Source organism: Taudactylus pleione, unplaced genomic scaffold, assembly GCF_031769625.1.
Source record: "Taudactylus pleione unplaced genomic scaffold, aTauple2 ptg000788l, whole genome shotgun sequence".
NCBI lineage: Eukaryota > Metazoa > Chordata > Amphibia > Anura > Myobatrachidae > Taudactylus > Taudactylus pleione.
Window position 1 is genome coordinate 68,095 of NW_028285190.1, and position 15,078 is coordinate 83,172.

Below are 15,078 nucleotides of genomic sequence, written 5' to 3' on the forward strand. Positions count from 1 at the left end.
ATATCGGATACTCTGCGGACCATCGGCCGGCTGCGTGACCCATGGGGTCCCACAGCCGGCCGCCGCAGATTAGAGTAAGAAGCCAGGAAATCTCCATCATCCGACGGAGATCCTGGTCTCTTCCCTCCCCCCAATGGCGGCGACATGCCTCGGTTTCAGGAAATGGAGACCACCACCGCCCACAAACGCCAGCAGACTGTCAATCACTGACAGTCTGCGTGCGGGATCGCAGACCCGTTCTGCACATGTGCAGAACGGGTCATCGGGAATCTGCGCTCAGCAGTACACTTGCGTACACTGCTGAATTAGGCCCTCTATCCCTTCCACTATCTAACTTTGTCAGTTGCTTCTTGCATACCTCCATGCACCACCTGAGGTGGAGAATCCATGGTGCCCCTGTATGGACTTTACATATTCTGCTCGTATATGAAACTTACAATTTTGGGAGACGGATGAAAGATCACTAAAATCCGTTAATTCTGTTTTACACTGGGGTCCTGTTCTCAGCCACACCTGCAAACCTACAACTCATCACCTAGATATCTTTACAATATATTGGATCTAAATCTGCGACACTGCAGCCGAGTATACCATCTGGATACCTCTATATCATATTTGGATCAAGTGAACACCTGAAAAAGAACTGGCTACAGACCCCACACCCCTGCTGGACATCTTTGCCTGGACTTGGACTAATCCAGCTCACTAAGCACACTGGGATCTCCGGCTAAAGCTACATTGACGGCGATTCAGTGCTTTTAACTAACCAGATCTTGCTTTTATCCTATGGGATTCTGGGCCTGATTCAGAGCCGCTCGTAAGCGGCCGCTCGTTCGCTCCGAGCGATGTTCACACATCTGCGCATGCGTATGGGTCGTAATGCGCATGCACCAACCAGTCAATGCGGTCGGAAATCGAGCGCTCGCAAAATAGCGAGTGCCTGCTAATTTGAGTGACAGGATGAGGCGTTTGTGGGTGGTAACAGGGGAAGGTGCTTGAAAACGGGGAGTGGAGATCCGAACGGGCATTTTAAGGGTGTGCATAATTAACAAAGCAGCGTCATCGGCCACGTCACTTGGTTGTTTCTTAGCCTGAACTGTTCGCATGATTGCGGTAGGAAAATCCAACCACAAGCACTGCGAGCAGTTCAGACGCCTTTCGAAGTACTCGATTAATCTAATAAATAGCGGAGATGACGTAGGATGCGAGCAGACAGGGGGCGTCTTTACAAAATAGCGAGCGCATGTTTCGTTCGCTCGCTCACACATAGAGGCGTCAACAGACCGCAAAGAGCGAGCGCTCAATTTAAATAGCCGGCCCCTTTTTCTGAACGAGCGAGCGCAAATAGCGTCCGGCTCTGAATCAGGCCCTCTGTGCTCATGGTCCTCTCATATCACCTGCGCAGACCCGACCAATACCGGATTTAGGGCCTGGGGTATTTATCAAAGCTGGGAGAAAGATAAAATTGTGAGAGATAAAGTACTACCCAATCAGATTCCAATTTACATTTTGTAGGCTGTGTTTAGAAAATGATAGTTAGGAGCTGATTGGTTGCTAATTTATTTTTTACAATTTTATCTCTCTCCCAGCTTTGATAAATGCCCCCCTTAATGTTGTGATCAGCTCCCGTAACAGGACTATAAGGATACTGGTAACTATACTCACAGCCCTTTCCTGGGCAACTCTAACTATTACCTTATACAAAATATTTAAAAGCGGCTCAATAAGAAAAGTAAAAGGCAGTAGCAACCATAGGATTATTAATTTTATTGAGGTGTGTTCTATATTCATCTTAATAATACCACTTTTTTTTTCTATTTTATATTTGTATGTATATTCTAAAGCTTGTTTATGTTGATGTACTTTTAGAATAAATCAGGAGAAATCCTATATTGTTTAAACCACCACACGGCTCTAAGTTCATAATCTGTTTCAGGGTTGGACTGGCCCACAGGGGAACAGGGGAAATCCCCGGTGGGCCCCACTGCCTCAGGGCTCACCTCCCTCCTTTAGGTGTCAGGTTCCAGACATCCAATCATACATTGTTACTCTAATAGATGGTCTGTTACCTGGTGGAGCAGTATCACTGTTCAACATGAGTGCTTGGTTCCTTTCTATAGGAACTACACCAAGATTTGCCTATTGGTTAGCGAAGCATCTGTGGTGGCTGGCCACACCTCTTATGCATGGGCCCCTACCACTACATTCCACCGGTGGGCCCTTCATGCCCCAGTCTGACACTGATCTATGTGTATATAGGTTTAATCAGATGCTTCTCAATTAGTACATATATAATTAACAAGAGTTCTTCTTAATAAGTATTGCACCTGTTGTGCCACATTTTTATAGTAGTTACCACCTGATATCATGACACTGTTCTTGTCACATGCAGCCACGTCCTTGCTGATTTAATAAGATGATTGGATAGGTCCCTGGATCCAACAAGATCGGCACACTTGGCCCCTGAAATAATTTGTGCTGTTGCCTTTGAACATACTTATGTGTTTGGCATATTGTTCTAGACCAGTCTCACTTTTGTCTTCTTTATCTCCTGCTTATGTGAGGCTATACACATTTGTTCAAGTAGTAGAAGATGCATACAAAACAAGCTTACTAACCTATGTGTGAGTGAGACTAGAACTATCAGAGTTCAAATGATGTAGATTTATAGGTTAATTAATACCTTCAGTTCCCAAACATTGCAAAAACTTGTGATTTTAATACAGTAAGCTTCATCTTTTTTATCATCTATGTTTCAGTGCATTTCATTGCAAAGTATCTCTTCTTCATGAATTAGCATAGTGGGTACTTTCAAAACTGTTTGCTGAGCATAATTTGTGCATGCAAATGACTTTGCATTAGATACATTTGCATAATAATATGCTGCATTTGCTGTGTAGCAAATAGACAGACTGAATAGACGGAGACAGTTTTCTGGTTAATTTTCTTCATTTATGTGTAATTATGTCCCATTTTTTTCCAGGGATCTCTTACACTCTTATATTTTCCTATACAGCCAGAGTGAAGCACACTATGTGTACCTGCTGTTTGGGTGTTGTGTCATAATGGTGTATGCAAAGTCATAGCCCATATATTGTAAATACATTCCTGCACCGATATCTGAACAGACATGTTACATTTATATTTGCATGAAGTAGCAAATTGCTTGAGCAGTTATTAACATTTTTAAGTACAGTATTAATGATTGTGAACTGCACGTACTGGCATGTACTGTGCTAGGAATGGCCATCGAATGGTTACGAATCGATGGTGCTATTCATCAACGTCAAGAAACGACAGAGAAACATTTGTGTTTTACACCATCGGTGGTCAGCCCTGCTTGGGGGTCTGGCAGGTCAGTCAGGGATTTGGGGCTATACTTTGTGGGGTAAAAAACCCATTTGGCGCACTTCCTGCCATCAGACCTCCACAATGAATAGTAAAACCATAGATCATCGGCGGCAAACCATCGAAGGTTGCTAGCTATCAGCGATCTCTACACTGTGCTCCTGAGAAGCACTCTGTGACATCATCAAGCTGCTAAATTTGAGTACATTGGCTCTGAATTCTCGGTGCACATCAAGAGGCATTTATGCCACATAGAGGGAGAGGCAGTTTCTCAACAATAGTTCTTGTCTTAGCAGCTTTACATTGCCTTTAGGCATTTATGATGGCTGTACTATCAATGTTATATTTTTCCAAACTGCATGGCAGGTGTGCTATAGAGACATATTTTATTTTATATTTATACATATTCCATGAAATATAGCTTAGTGTACCTGTCACCTACACCAAGTGGAAGGGGCCATTTGTTGGGGCTAAATTAACATTTATGGCGTCAGTGTCACTGGAATAGGATGCATTTTTACAAATCTTGGGTAAGCTCACAAAATGGCTGCCACCTTGTGAGAGGAAAAAAAAAATACCCACCATCTGTTCCTATCCATGTAATACTATTGCCCCATTAAAAAAAAAATGAAAATAAAAAAAAAACACTGACACCAAGTGCCCTTATTAGCAACCTGGCCAATAAAATCCTGAAAAAGTGACAGCTCAGCGCCCTTTACCGTGTGTATGTGACAGGCACACATGAATGCATTTGTCACTGGATTTCAAGATCTAGGATATAAACTGATTTTAATCTTCTTCCCATGAGTGCAGTGACTATGCTGGTAATAGACTATTCCCTTGTTTTACAGAGAGAGGATGCATGCCATGGAGAAACAGATTGCCAGTCTAACTGGCCTGGTTCAGACTGCACTTTTCAAAGGGCCCAGCCCGAGCAGCAATAAGGATGCACCTGGGTAAATATTTAAAACATTTTAATTTACATCTAGCCAAAACCCCAGGGCTGAATTTACTATGTTGGCAGCCAAATTGCGTTACGTTATAAATGGGTGGGGAGACAAAGCTGCCTGGCAAGTGTCAGCAAAGCTGCAGCCATTCAGATTGGCAGCGAGGGATAGACCTCTAAGGGCGCACAGTGTGTTGTGTGTCTCTCAGCCTAGTGTCGGTGACACATCTGTACCACCACAACAATCCCTCAATATGCATCCAGTATTAAACCAGCCCCAGAGGTAGTGCTACTCTCTATTTCAGTGTTGTACAAGGAAAGGAACACACTCCATATGTATTTTTTGAAATGACATTTTGTGTCATGCACTTTGAATCCTTGCCGTTTTATAAATTATGAGGTAAAATTTAGAGGTAATTAAAGCGTGGAGTGTTTTATTCGTTTATCGAATTAGCCTCCGCTGCTAGCGTTATAAGAGTCATAAACAAACGCATTATTGGCTTAGAAAAGGATGGGCGCTGTTCTTTGCTTCACCCACATCGCATTTATCTGTGCACATTGTGTTATGCCCACGGTCAAACGTTCCGCCATATTTGCTTTACCAGCCTGCCACCAGTGTCCTTGTATCTATGGTTACCACAGCAGCACTAAGGATGCTCTCTCAGCTTTCCCTCTGTCACCCACATGCCTGATATACCTGTTCAAACTCCAATGTGTTCACATCACTATAGTTCTTTTTTTTTTTTTTACTGGGGGCGGGGAGGGGAGATTTGTTTAAATATTTTCAGTTGCATTTAATAGCTCGGTGATTGCATGAAATCCATGCTTTGCATAAGGAAAAAGAGTCATTCGCTTCTCCAAAACAGTTGAGCATGTCTGGATAAATAGAATTGGAAAATGAGAATATTATACCGGTGACAAGCGATGCATGTGATCTATTAACTCAACCTAACAAAGTTGCTGAGCATTATAACACATTCTCTAGATTTTAATTGAGCATCAGATACATTTATCTACAATCATAGATTTCAATATTTAAATAATGTGTCACGGTCACATACTGTATTTATGAAAATGTTTAGAAGATGTTTTGCTCACTTCCCGCTATAAAGTCCTGATGAGATTGACGTGTGTGTGTGGTCAGTGTAACGACAGATGCGTCTGATTCTAGTGAATTGTTAAATACATCATTATTTCACCAAATGCCTTTATCTTTTGATAATCTTTTTTTTATTTTATTGTTTAAAAAAAAATTGCACAAAGTTTTTTTTAAGAATAAAGAAGACAATGAATTAATTGGCAGCCTTTTTGTGACCTGAACCAATAATTCCCGAAAATACAGGCTTAGGGCCTTATTCAGGTTGGATTGCAAGGCTGCGTTCACACACAGCCGGTCGGTTTTGTGCTCTGCGCATGCATATGTATCGCAGTGCGCATGCGCGCGCCGGCCACTGCGATCGGGAAGCAATCGCAGTAAGCACGCAGTCCCATCTCATAGTGATTGACATGAAGTGACTGTTTGGGGGTGGAGAGGGGTGGTTAGCAGAACGCAGGCGTGCCTGTGCGTTTGAACGCCGTTATAGGGGCATGCATAATTAAGCCCCTGCGATTGTATACGCTGGCAGAGGTCTAGATGGTGACAGGAAGTTTAGCAGTTTGTGAGGTAGGGTCAGGTCAACCACAACTGTGTGACTGGTTCCGATGTTACTCGATGTTACTGATGGTTTCGCTGACTGGCGGATGCATGTCATGGGAAGTGGGCGGCTTTATACAGTGATGGGCGTCTTGATATAGTGCTGCGATTTGCCATGTGATTGCATTCATTAGCATATTTTCCCAGTGAGCGGGTGCTTGCGAACGTAGCCTTGCGATCCGTGCTGAATCAGGCCCTTAGTTCACAGGTAACTAGTGATGGCACTGAGGCATGAGACACTTCACTTTTATGTCCCAAATTCCTAGGCTGCTTTTTTTATGAATATTAGATCAGGCCTCAATGGCTACGTCCAAATTGTATAGGTAACTATTATTGAGAGCCATGGCAGATGTAGTTGGGCAATAGCCAGTGTGCTGAATAATGTCAGTCCCCGTACTGTAGGACAGGGTTCCCAACTCCAGTCATCAAGTACCTCCAACAGGTCATGTTTTCTGGTTTTCCTTAATCATGCACTGGTGAGTTAATCTGTCTTGCTGGGTTAGTAATTATCCCACTTGCTTCCACAGAAATCCTCAAAACATGACCTGTTAGGGATACATGAGGACTGGAGTTGGGAATAGTCTTATGGTGACTTTTGTTGCACTATAAAATGTGCACCCAATTATTTTTTTTTTAAGTGTCCCCAAATATGTCTTATGAAGTGCATGGATAAATTACTCCAAACAGTTGGATAGATTAGTACGCACAAAATAAGCTTTTTATAAAATACACATTTGCTCTATAAACAGCCCACAAGCTATACACCACATGTAGCAAGGCTAATTCTCTATGGCTTGCTGGAGGTTCTCTGAGCTGAAGTTATGGAACAGAGTTTTGGGTTTACCCATTACTGTATAACTGAATGGAGAAAACATTATGTACATAATGCATGCTGAAACACACTTGGAAAGTCCTTTGTAAAGTCAGGAATGTAGGCACAGCAGATATCTCCCGAGATGGTGCCGAGGCTGGTCAGTCCTGGGAATGTCCTGCCTATGACTAGTACTGGTACTGCCTCTTACACTAACAACTGTATTTTCTGCTTTTCTTATTTCAGTGAAAAAGTCTTAATAAGGTCCGCAAGCTGCACTCCTCCAATCACTGACAGCCCAGGTACGGTATGGTGAATAGTTGTCTAATGGCTGGGAGTAAATCAGTCCTCCAGCTTATGAAGATGTCGTTCCTTTATTGCTCTCTGCTGTTTATAACACCTTACATCAGGGCATTCTGGGTATAGCAAATGGTAATAGTTTGATTTTTTTTCTATTATTTATAATACATTTATGTGAACTGATAAAACACAGTAACAATTGTGACCTAGAGTAATACCATCATGCAGAGCCATACTTTTGATTGGTAGAAATAGAAAACCGTTTCAAACATATTGGATCTCATGAGTGCAGGACAGGTTTCGTCCAGACCTACTGGGTGCAGTTTTTCCAGTCCAAACTAGACAGTGTTACAGGGATTGCAATCTGCCTAAAATAGAACCATTAACTTAACAATGTGTTTTTACTACAGCATCTATGATTCATGATGTCTGTTATTGTTGTATTAAAATGCTAATATGTTAGTTTAATCTAATACATTGCTAAGCTTTACGTTGGATATATTTTTATTGTTAGCGATACATATCACTGGCCTTTGCCTGATATACATATCACTGTTATTATCAAAGGGCCAAAATGTTATGCAGTGCTACATATTAAGGTGATTATGTTAAAAAATGACAAATAAAATCTGTTGCCGTGGTGGTAAATTTCTATAGGATCAATATTTTCCATAGCATTCTACAACCAGAAATCCATCTGAAAGTACATTTATGTTGTATGTTTCCCCCTCAAGCAAGCGATTCTGCAATATTGTCAGAACTATCTATTTGTGATTCAACAAAGAACGTACATGTAACTTCCATCAGCTCCAACATCCCTGCTGTTTATTCCTATGGCCATCCATGATTTTCTATGCAATGAAGAAATACCACTCGATTTACCATAAACAAAACATCTACTCTCTATGCTTTGTCATGTCCTGACAGATATCTTATGGAGCACCTACATTATTGTAGATCATTGCTCAGCAAGAAGTGCCGTGTACTGTGCAAGACATACAAGTATACTACTCTGATAAGAAGAATTTCTTTTATTGTTATTGATGCAAACTTACTCCCGATCATTCCCAAAAAGGTCATTACAGGTTAACAATTGCAGAAAGCCTTATTAATATATAGGATGTAAACCATAGTCTTCATTCTAGCACCCTGCACCTGCCACAACCCGTGCAGTTCCTCTTTCCTGCCAGGGGTGTCACTCTATGCTCTGGTGCTTCTAGCACAGTCTGTATTTGAGCAGTTTGTTGCATCAGCTCTGTGTGTGCTAGAAGCACCAGAGTGGAGAGCCACATCCCAGGTAACACCAATCGGTATTTCAGCGTCTGCAGTCGCCAACAGTGGCCATCTCAGTCCTTGGAGATTTGGACGCAGGGATGTGCAGCGGCGTTTGCATAAAGTCGCAGATGTGCGACCGGCTGAAGACGCAGGCACAGCCTCAATGTGTTTTAACCTAGTGTTATACAGAGGGAGCACTTTTTAAAGTTGTTTTCTTTGGGGAAGATTACTTTACTGTGCACTGCAAACATCCCAAATGTATTGACAAGAGAACAGTAGCTGGCATATATAGGTTCTGGCACATTATGTGAACTTCCATCTATATATTTGAATGTAGCTTTGTTCTAGAAGGCAAATTATAGGCTTATGTTCATTGTTTAGTTGCCTGGTAATACTCGGCTAGGACCTGCACAGCTTTTATTTTCATTGATTGTTTTCGCTTTTCTTGTAGTGAGTAGAAAATTCTCACTACAGAGTTCATAGTGTTTGTGCACCAGAAATACAGGCTCAGTCACAACAGCCAGAGAAATGTTGTTTGGTGTCCAAAATAAATTTCCTGTCAGCAGAAACAGAAGAATTGTTTGTCCTGCAGAACACCATGAACTCGCAGTTTGGGATTAACCCCATGTATGCGGGATGTCCGGGTCGGCACAACATGAGGTGACTGAGAAAAGAAAACAACTCACCTGAGTTTTTCTTTCCTGACGCCCACCTCGGTGTCAGCGATCCATGTGCTGGTAACTTAGAACAGTAACACACAGAGGAGCTAAGTTTAGGCTGCATAGAACTGTAAGACGGACTGACGTCACTGCACGCAAGGCATTTTCCATACATACAGCAACATGGCTCATTTAAGAGCTGCAGTTATTCATGTCAGACGTCACAATCTAGCTGATCTTACTAAATATAATATAATATGCTCTGCAAAATATACTGGGGGTTACTTACTTATTACACCGGGGGACGGGCTCACAAAGGCGCCATTGACCTTTTGGATAATTTATAACCCCCAGGCTTCTTTGGGATCAGTTACACATCTAGCACTTTCCTGTGAGAGTCGGTAAGAATTGCAGCTATGCTGTGCCTGTGTGTCATTGTCACATAAGACTGCCATGTCTGTAACTGGTCTCTTGGGGTGGGCAGTATAGATTGTCCTACACAAAGAATGTGGTTTTCACCCATGGTTGGGTGTCACAGGGTGAAATTGCCCACCTAACCCTGGCATAAGAATGGAAGTTGTTTATATATATATATATATATATATATATATACACATATATATACACTGTCAGGTGCATAAATATTGGGACATTGACAGAATTTTCATATTTTGGCCTCCATTCACCACCACAATGGCTTTGAAATGAAACAAACAAGATGTGCTTTAACTGCAGACTTTCAGATTTAATTTGAGGGTAATTACATCCAGATCAGGTGAACGGTGTAGGAATTACAACGGTTTCTATATGTGCCTCCCACTTTTTAAGGGGCCAAAAGTAATGGGACTATCAACTCAAAAGCTATTTCATGGACAGGTGTGGGCTATTCCCTCGTTATTTCATTATCAATTAAGCAGGTAAAAGGTCTGGAGTTGATTCTAGGTGTGACATTTGCATTTGAAATCAGTTGCTGTCGACTCTCAATATGAGATCCAAAGAGCTGTCACTATCAGTGAAACAAGCCATCATTAGGCTGAAAAATCAAAACAAACCCATCAGAGAGATAGCAGAAACATTAGGTGTGGCCAAATCAATTGTTTGGAAGATTCTTAAAAAGAAAGAACACCCCAGAGAGCTCAGCAACACCAAAAGACCCGGAAGACCACGGAAAACAACTGTGGTGGATGACAGAAGAATTATTTCTCTGGTGAAGAAAAACCCCTTCACAACAGTTGGCCAAATCAAGAACACTTTCCAGGAGGTAGGTGTATATGTGTCAAAGTCAACAATCAAGAGAAGACTTCACAAGAGTGAATATAGAGGGTTCACCACAAGATGTAAACCATTGGTGAGCCACAAAAAAAAAAAAGCCATTACAGTTCTGGAACAACATCCTATGGACAGATGAGACAGAGGTCAACTTGTACCAGAGTGATGGGAAGAGAAGAGTATGGAGAAGGAAAGGAACTGCTCATGATCCAAAACATACCACCTCATCAGTGAAGCATGGTGGTGGTAGTGTCATGGTGTGGGCATGTATGGCTGCCAATGGAACTGGTTCCCTTGTATTTATTGATGATGTGACTGCTGACAAAAGCAGCAGAATGAATTCGGAAGTGTTTCGGGCAATATTATATGCTCATATTCAGTCAAATGCTTCAGAACTCATTGGACGGCGCTTCACAGTGCAGATGGACAATGACCCGAAGCATACTGCAAAAGCAACCAAAGAGTTTTTTAAGGCTAAAAAGTGGAATGTTATGCAATGGCCAAGTCAATCCCCTGACCTGAATCCGATTGAGCTTGCATTTCACTTGATGAAGACAAAACTGAAGGGAAAATTCCCCAAGAACAAGCAGGAACTGAAGACATTTGCAGTAGAGGCCTGGCAGAGCATCACCAGGGATGAAACCCAGCGTCTGGTGATGTCTATGCCTTCCAGACTTCAGGCTGTAATTGCCTACAAAGGATTTGCAACAAAGTATTAAAAAGTGAAAGTTAGATTTAGGATTGTTTAGTTTGTCCCATTATTTTTGGCCCCTTAAAAAGTGGGAGGCACATATAGAAACCGTTGTAATTCCTACACCGTTCACCTGATTTGGATGTAATTACCCTCAAATTAAATCTGAAAGTCTGCAGTCAAAGCACATCTTGTTTGTTTCATTTCAAAGCCATTGTGGTAGTGAATAGAGGCCAAAATATGAAAATTCTGTCAATGTCCCAATATTTATGGACCTGACTGAATATATATGTTTTTTTTTGGAAGGTCTGGCAAAAGTTATGACAAATAAATAACTTTCAACATGTTAACATGTTAGCGACGTTTCTGGGTAGGAAACGCAACAACATAATAAAGTTTGTTTAGAATAGAGGGAACATACAATGACACATAGAAGCAGAAACAGCCACTTCGTTGGGATATAAGGATTACTCCGATTTGAATCAGTAATCCATTTATTTTTGTTTTGTTTGTTTTTAATGTTTATTTAGTTCTGGCTACAATTTGAGCATTTTACAATGAAAAAAAAAATAAAAATCTAAATATTAAGAAATTCAGCAATGTAAAAATTATAATTAAAATATGATTGTTTTTTTTTTAATGAATTAATAGTGTGCAATGGTTTAGCAATAGATGAGTAGAAGGACCCACCATGAAGGGCATGCAAACCTATATTTTGAGTTGAAACTCTCAGACCTCATGGACTGTGTTGAACTGAAGACGGCAATGTTCTGCAGATCACTTGAGGGTCAGTAACGTGATAATCTGCAGATTGTTAGTGCAAAAAAGTAGAAAGAGAAGTAGGGAATGCCGCAATAGAATTCTTTATTTCTTTTGACAAAGACTAGTTAACGACTTCACAGACACCGTACACTGTTAGGGGCACTAAGGGCCTGATTCTCTACGGATCGCTATTGCGATCTGTAGTGAGTTCTGCTGCGAAAATATGCTAATGAATGCAATCGCAAAGCCGTTGCCCAGCCAGCATAGAGACCCCCACTACTGCTATCTCACATCCGTAATACCTTGCAGTCCTGCGTATACATCGGTAACATCGAGTAACATCGGCCCCTCACGCAGAATTACACCAGCCCTGACCTTACTCAGAAATTGCTATCCTCGTCACACTCGGTAAGTACTGAAGCTGCATTTGCCGTCGTAGTGGCTGATTTATGCACGCCCATGCAATGGCTTTCAAATGGACTGGCACGCCTGCGTTTTTCCGAACACCCCAAACAGTCACACTATTTTATTAGCATTTGAGGATTTTTTCAGTTGACTAGTGACATAACGTTCCTGATTCTGAGTTGTATGTAATTCAGGACGCTTGCCTGTGAATGGAATGCTAATGCATACGTCTCTGAATCGTGCCTTTGCTTGCAGAGATGCGTATGTAGCCCGCGACACATGCAAAAACTTGCTACATGCAGCTGCATGCAAACTTGTGCGTGACTCAGCAACAGGCTTTATATCCCCGACCTATAGTCTTCTATAGTGTAAATATTATTTTTAGAATTTTTCACATTAATGTCTGGTTATATTCTTCTTAATCTGCGTTTGACTAGTTACGTTGTTGCTGCAGGACACCTGGTATCCAGTGGGAAGAATTCATTAGCCATTGTTGAATCCACAACGGTCTTCACTCCAGCGCCATCTGCTGGATCATCAGATAAACAAGTCAGCCTCCATGACGTGAGGCGCAACATAGCTGAGCTGCGTCTCCAGTTGCACAAGATGAGGCAGCTGCAGGTAGGTTACCAATCTCTGTATCTGTGAATTTCACATGTGATTCGCATTGTGTTATTTTTAGGTTTTTGTGTTTAGTCTACTAGAGCAGAGCTAAGCAACATGCCGGTCCCTCACTTGTGGAACTACAAATCCCATGTTGGTACCTAGTTTCCTGACAGCAGGAGAACTGGACAGTGTTTCTCTCTGTTTTAGTGGTTCATCTTTTTGGGTCAAAAAAGCGACATTTGTGATCAATTATAGCTATAATAATTTATATTCATATTTGATAATATAATGACAAATACTGTAAAGGGGAAAGACATGCACCTAATCCATCTGGCAGGGTTATACGGTGGACCATTAACACACTGAAGCGAAAAACAAATGTACAGCGGGTTCAGATCTTCCACCTCTCGCCGTGGATGGTTAGTGAATCCTAAGCGATGCCTAATAGCGGACCCAACCAAGGACTGGTTCTGAGAACTATTGTTAATACTATGTGGATGTAAAGACTTTTTCTCAGGGGCGTAGCAAGAGCTATGGGGGCCTTATGCAAAATATTTCCACTAGTCCTAGTTTCTAATATTGTATTCATTTGTGTTTGAGAACTATTGAACACTGGGGTTAATTCAGAGATTTATAATAATGGCAAAGCTTCTGCGACTTTGTAGACAACCTAAAGTATGCAAAAGCCGCAGGCAGCGTCTCCAGTAAAACCGAGCCCCCTGACGGCTTCTGTGATCAGACGACTGCGTCAGGTTACTCAGGATATCCGGCCAGTGAGGCCGCTTTGGCACGGCCAAAAAACCGGTCCGACACGCCTCTGTTTTCATGGAATGTTCCCTGATGCCACCCCCAAACGCCAGCAGCATGTCAATCCGATGTTGCAGGGCCAGATCCGCACATGTGCAGTGCGGCTCCTATGCATATCAAAAAGACATTGGAGATTTACATACATATCGAGTTTACATAATTCTCTGAACTAGGCCCTCAGTTTGTTTGGTCAAGTTTTGTTGGCTGAAAGTAAGGTAGAGAAATAAGAATGCAGACTGCACCACCTACAGCTTTTTGTTAGTATTGCATCATAAAAAATTAAATGGTCAAAACGCAATTACTTATTCTCAGAACATATAGTGTAACGGATTGGTACACAATTTGATTAATTTGTCTTATTTCTGAAAATAAAATGCAGAGTGGGAGCTGTATAATAACTGGCCAGATTTTAAGATTTACCCAATCAAATCATCTCAGGTTAGAATCAATGGCAATCTATCTACAAATGATAATGCACCCCTTTATTTCTCAATAATGACAGATATAACAACATTTATGTCAGAACCGCATTTTGTTTTAGGGTGTGTGTTTCCTTTTCTCTTAACTAAGACAATGACTGAGGATAGGAATACTTTCAGGCAATGCTCCCTGGGAAATATATTCAGATTATTTACATTTACATGGCAAAGTCTCTGAGTTAGTGCCCAGCCAATGGGTTTTCAGAGAATGACACAGACTACTGCTGACACCAAACCTCCATTCACACACAAAGACCCATGTCAGTCTGCTTTGCAAAAAGGGAAAATTAACTATTTATATGTTAAAAGAACCTTGATGACTCAAAGGGATGTAATCGGTTTGGACAGTGGTCCATTCCGTTTAGACGCAGGAGGCATCTGAAGTACAGAGACGCCCTCTGCAAACTTCTCTGATCTGCTGCTGCGTCAGGTTACTCAGGATGATGGCAAAATCATGCTGTCAGGGTCAGTGATCCAAGGACACAGCCGCTGGCTTCAGCAGACCCGTATTTATATGCATATTTATTCTCTTGGAGTATAGCCTGAAATCCCCCCTCTTATCATTGCTGTAGAGCACTATTGACATTTATAGCTCCTACACTGGTACAATCCAGTCATTCTGGTTTCTGCTTTTAATGAGAAATATTTGACAGACACTTGGGCAAATACAGGGAAAATGTAAAGGTTAGTGCGATTTTGGAAAAAGGCATTGGATTACTTTCCAGTGCCCTCTGCTGCTTTTATGGGTACAATAAAACGTAAATCTCTTCCAGTTAAAAGAAAAAGGTTTAAATTAATTTTCCATTTCAATTCCTTAAACCTGTAAAACTACTTAAGAATATTCTTGATTATTTAATTTTTCCGCTGATGAAGAGGAACCATATAATTGAAAAACTAGTAACTAGAGATGTGCAGGCTCGGTTCGGTTCGGATTTTCCCGCCAAGTTGAGATTTTTCACGACAAAAATCGGGTCTCAGAAAGAGGCAAAACATCATCTTTCATGGACAAACATCATCTTTCATGGAC

The 15,078-nt window shown here is 41.5% G+C and overlaps 1 protein-coding gene across 9 annotated transcripts in view; it reads left to right on the plus strand.

Annotated features, from left to right (window-relative positions):
* KIAA1217 (KIAA1217 ortholog) overlaps positions 1–15,078 on the plus strand; it is a 109,443-nt gene that overhangs the window by 46,933 nt on the left and 47,432 nt on the right. For 8 of the 9 annotated variants that reach the window (XR_015872786.1, XR_015872785.1, XM_088457834.1 and 5 more), the window contains exons 3-5: positions 4,200–4,304; positions 7,045–7,100; positions 12,614–12,780. Coding sequence is in view for 7 of the 9 variants with exons in the window: in XM_088457834.1 (XP_088313960.1) it covers positions 4,200–4,304; positions 7,045–7,100; positions 12,614–12,780 (328 nt within the window). In the remaining 2 variants the exon portion in view is untranslated. The remainder of the gene's footprint in view (positions 1–4,199; positions 4,305–7,044; positions 7,101–12,613; positions 12,781–15,078) is intronic. The other variant, XM_088457833.1, reaches the window with a different exon arrangement.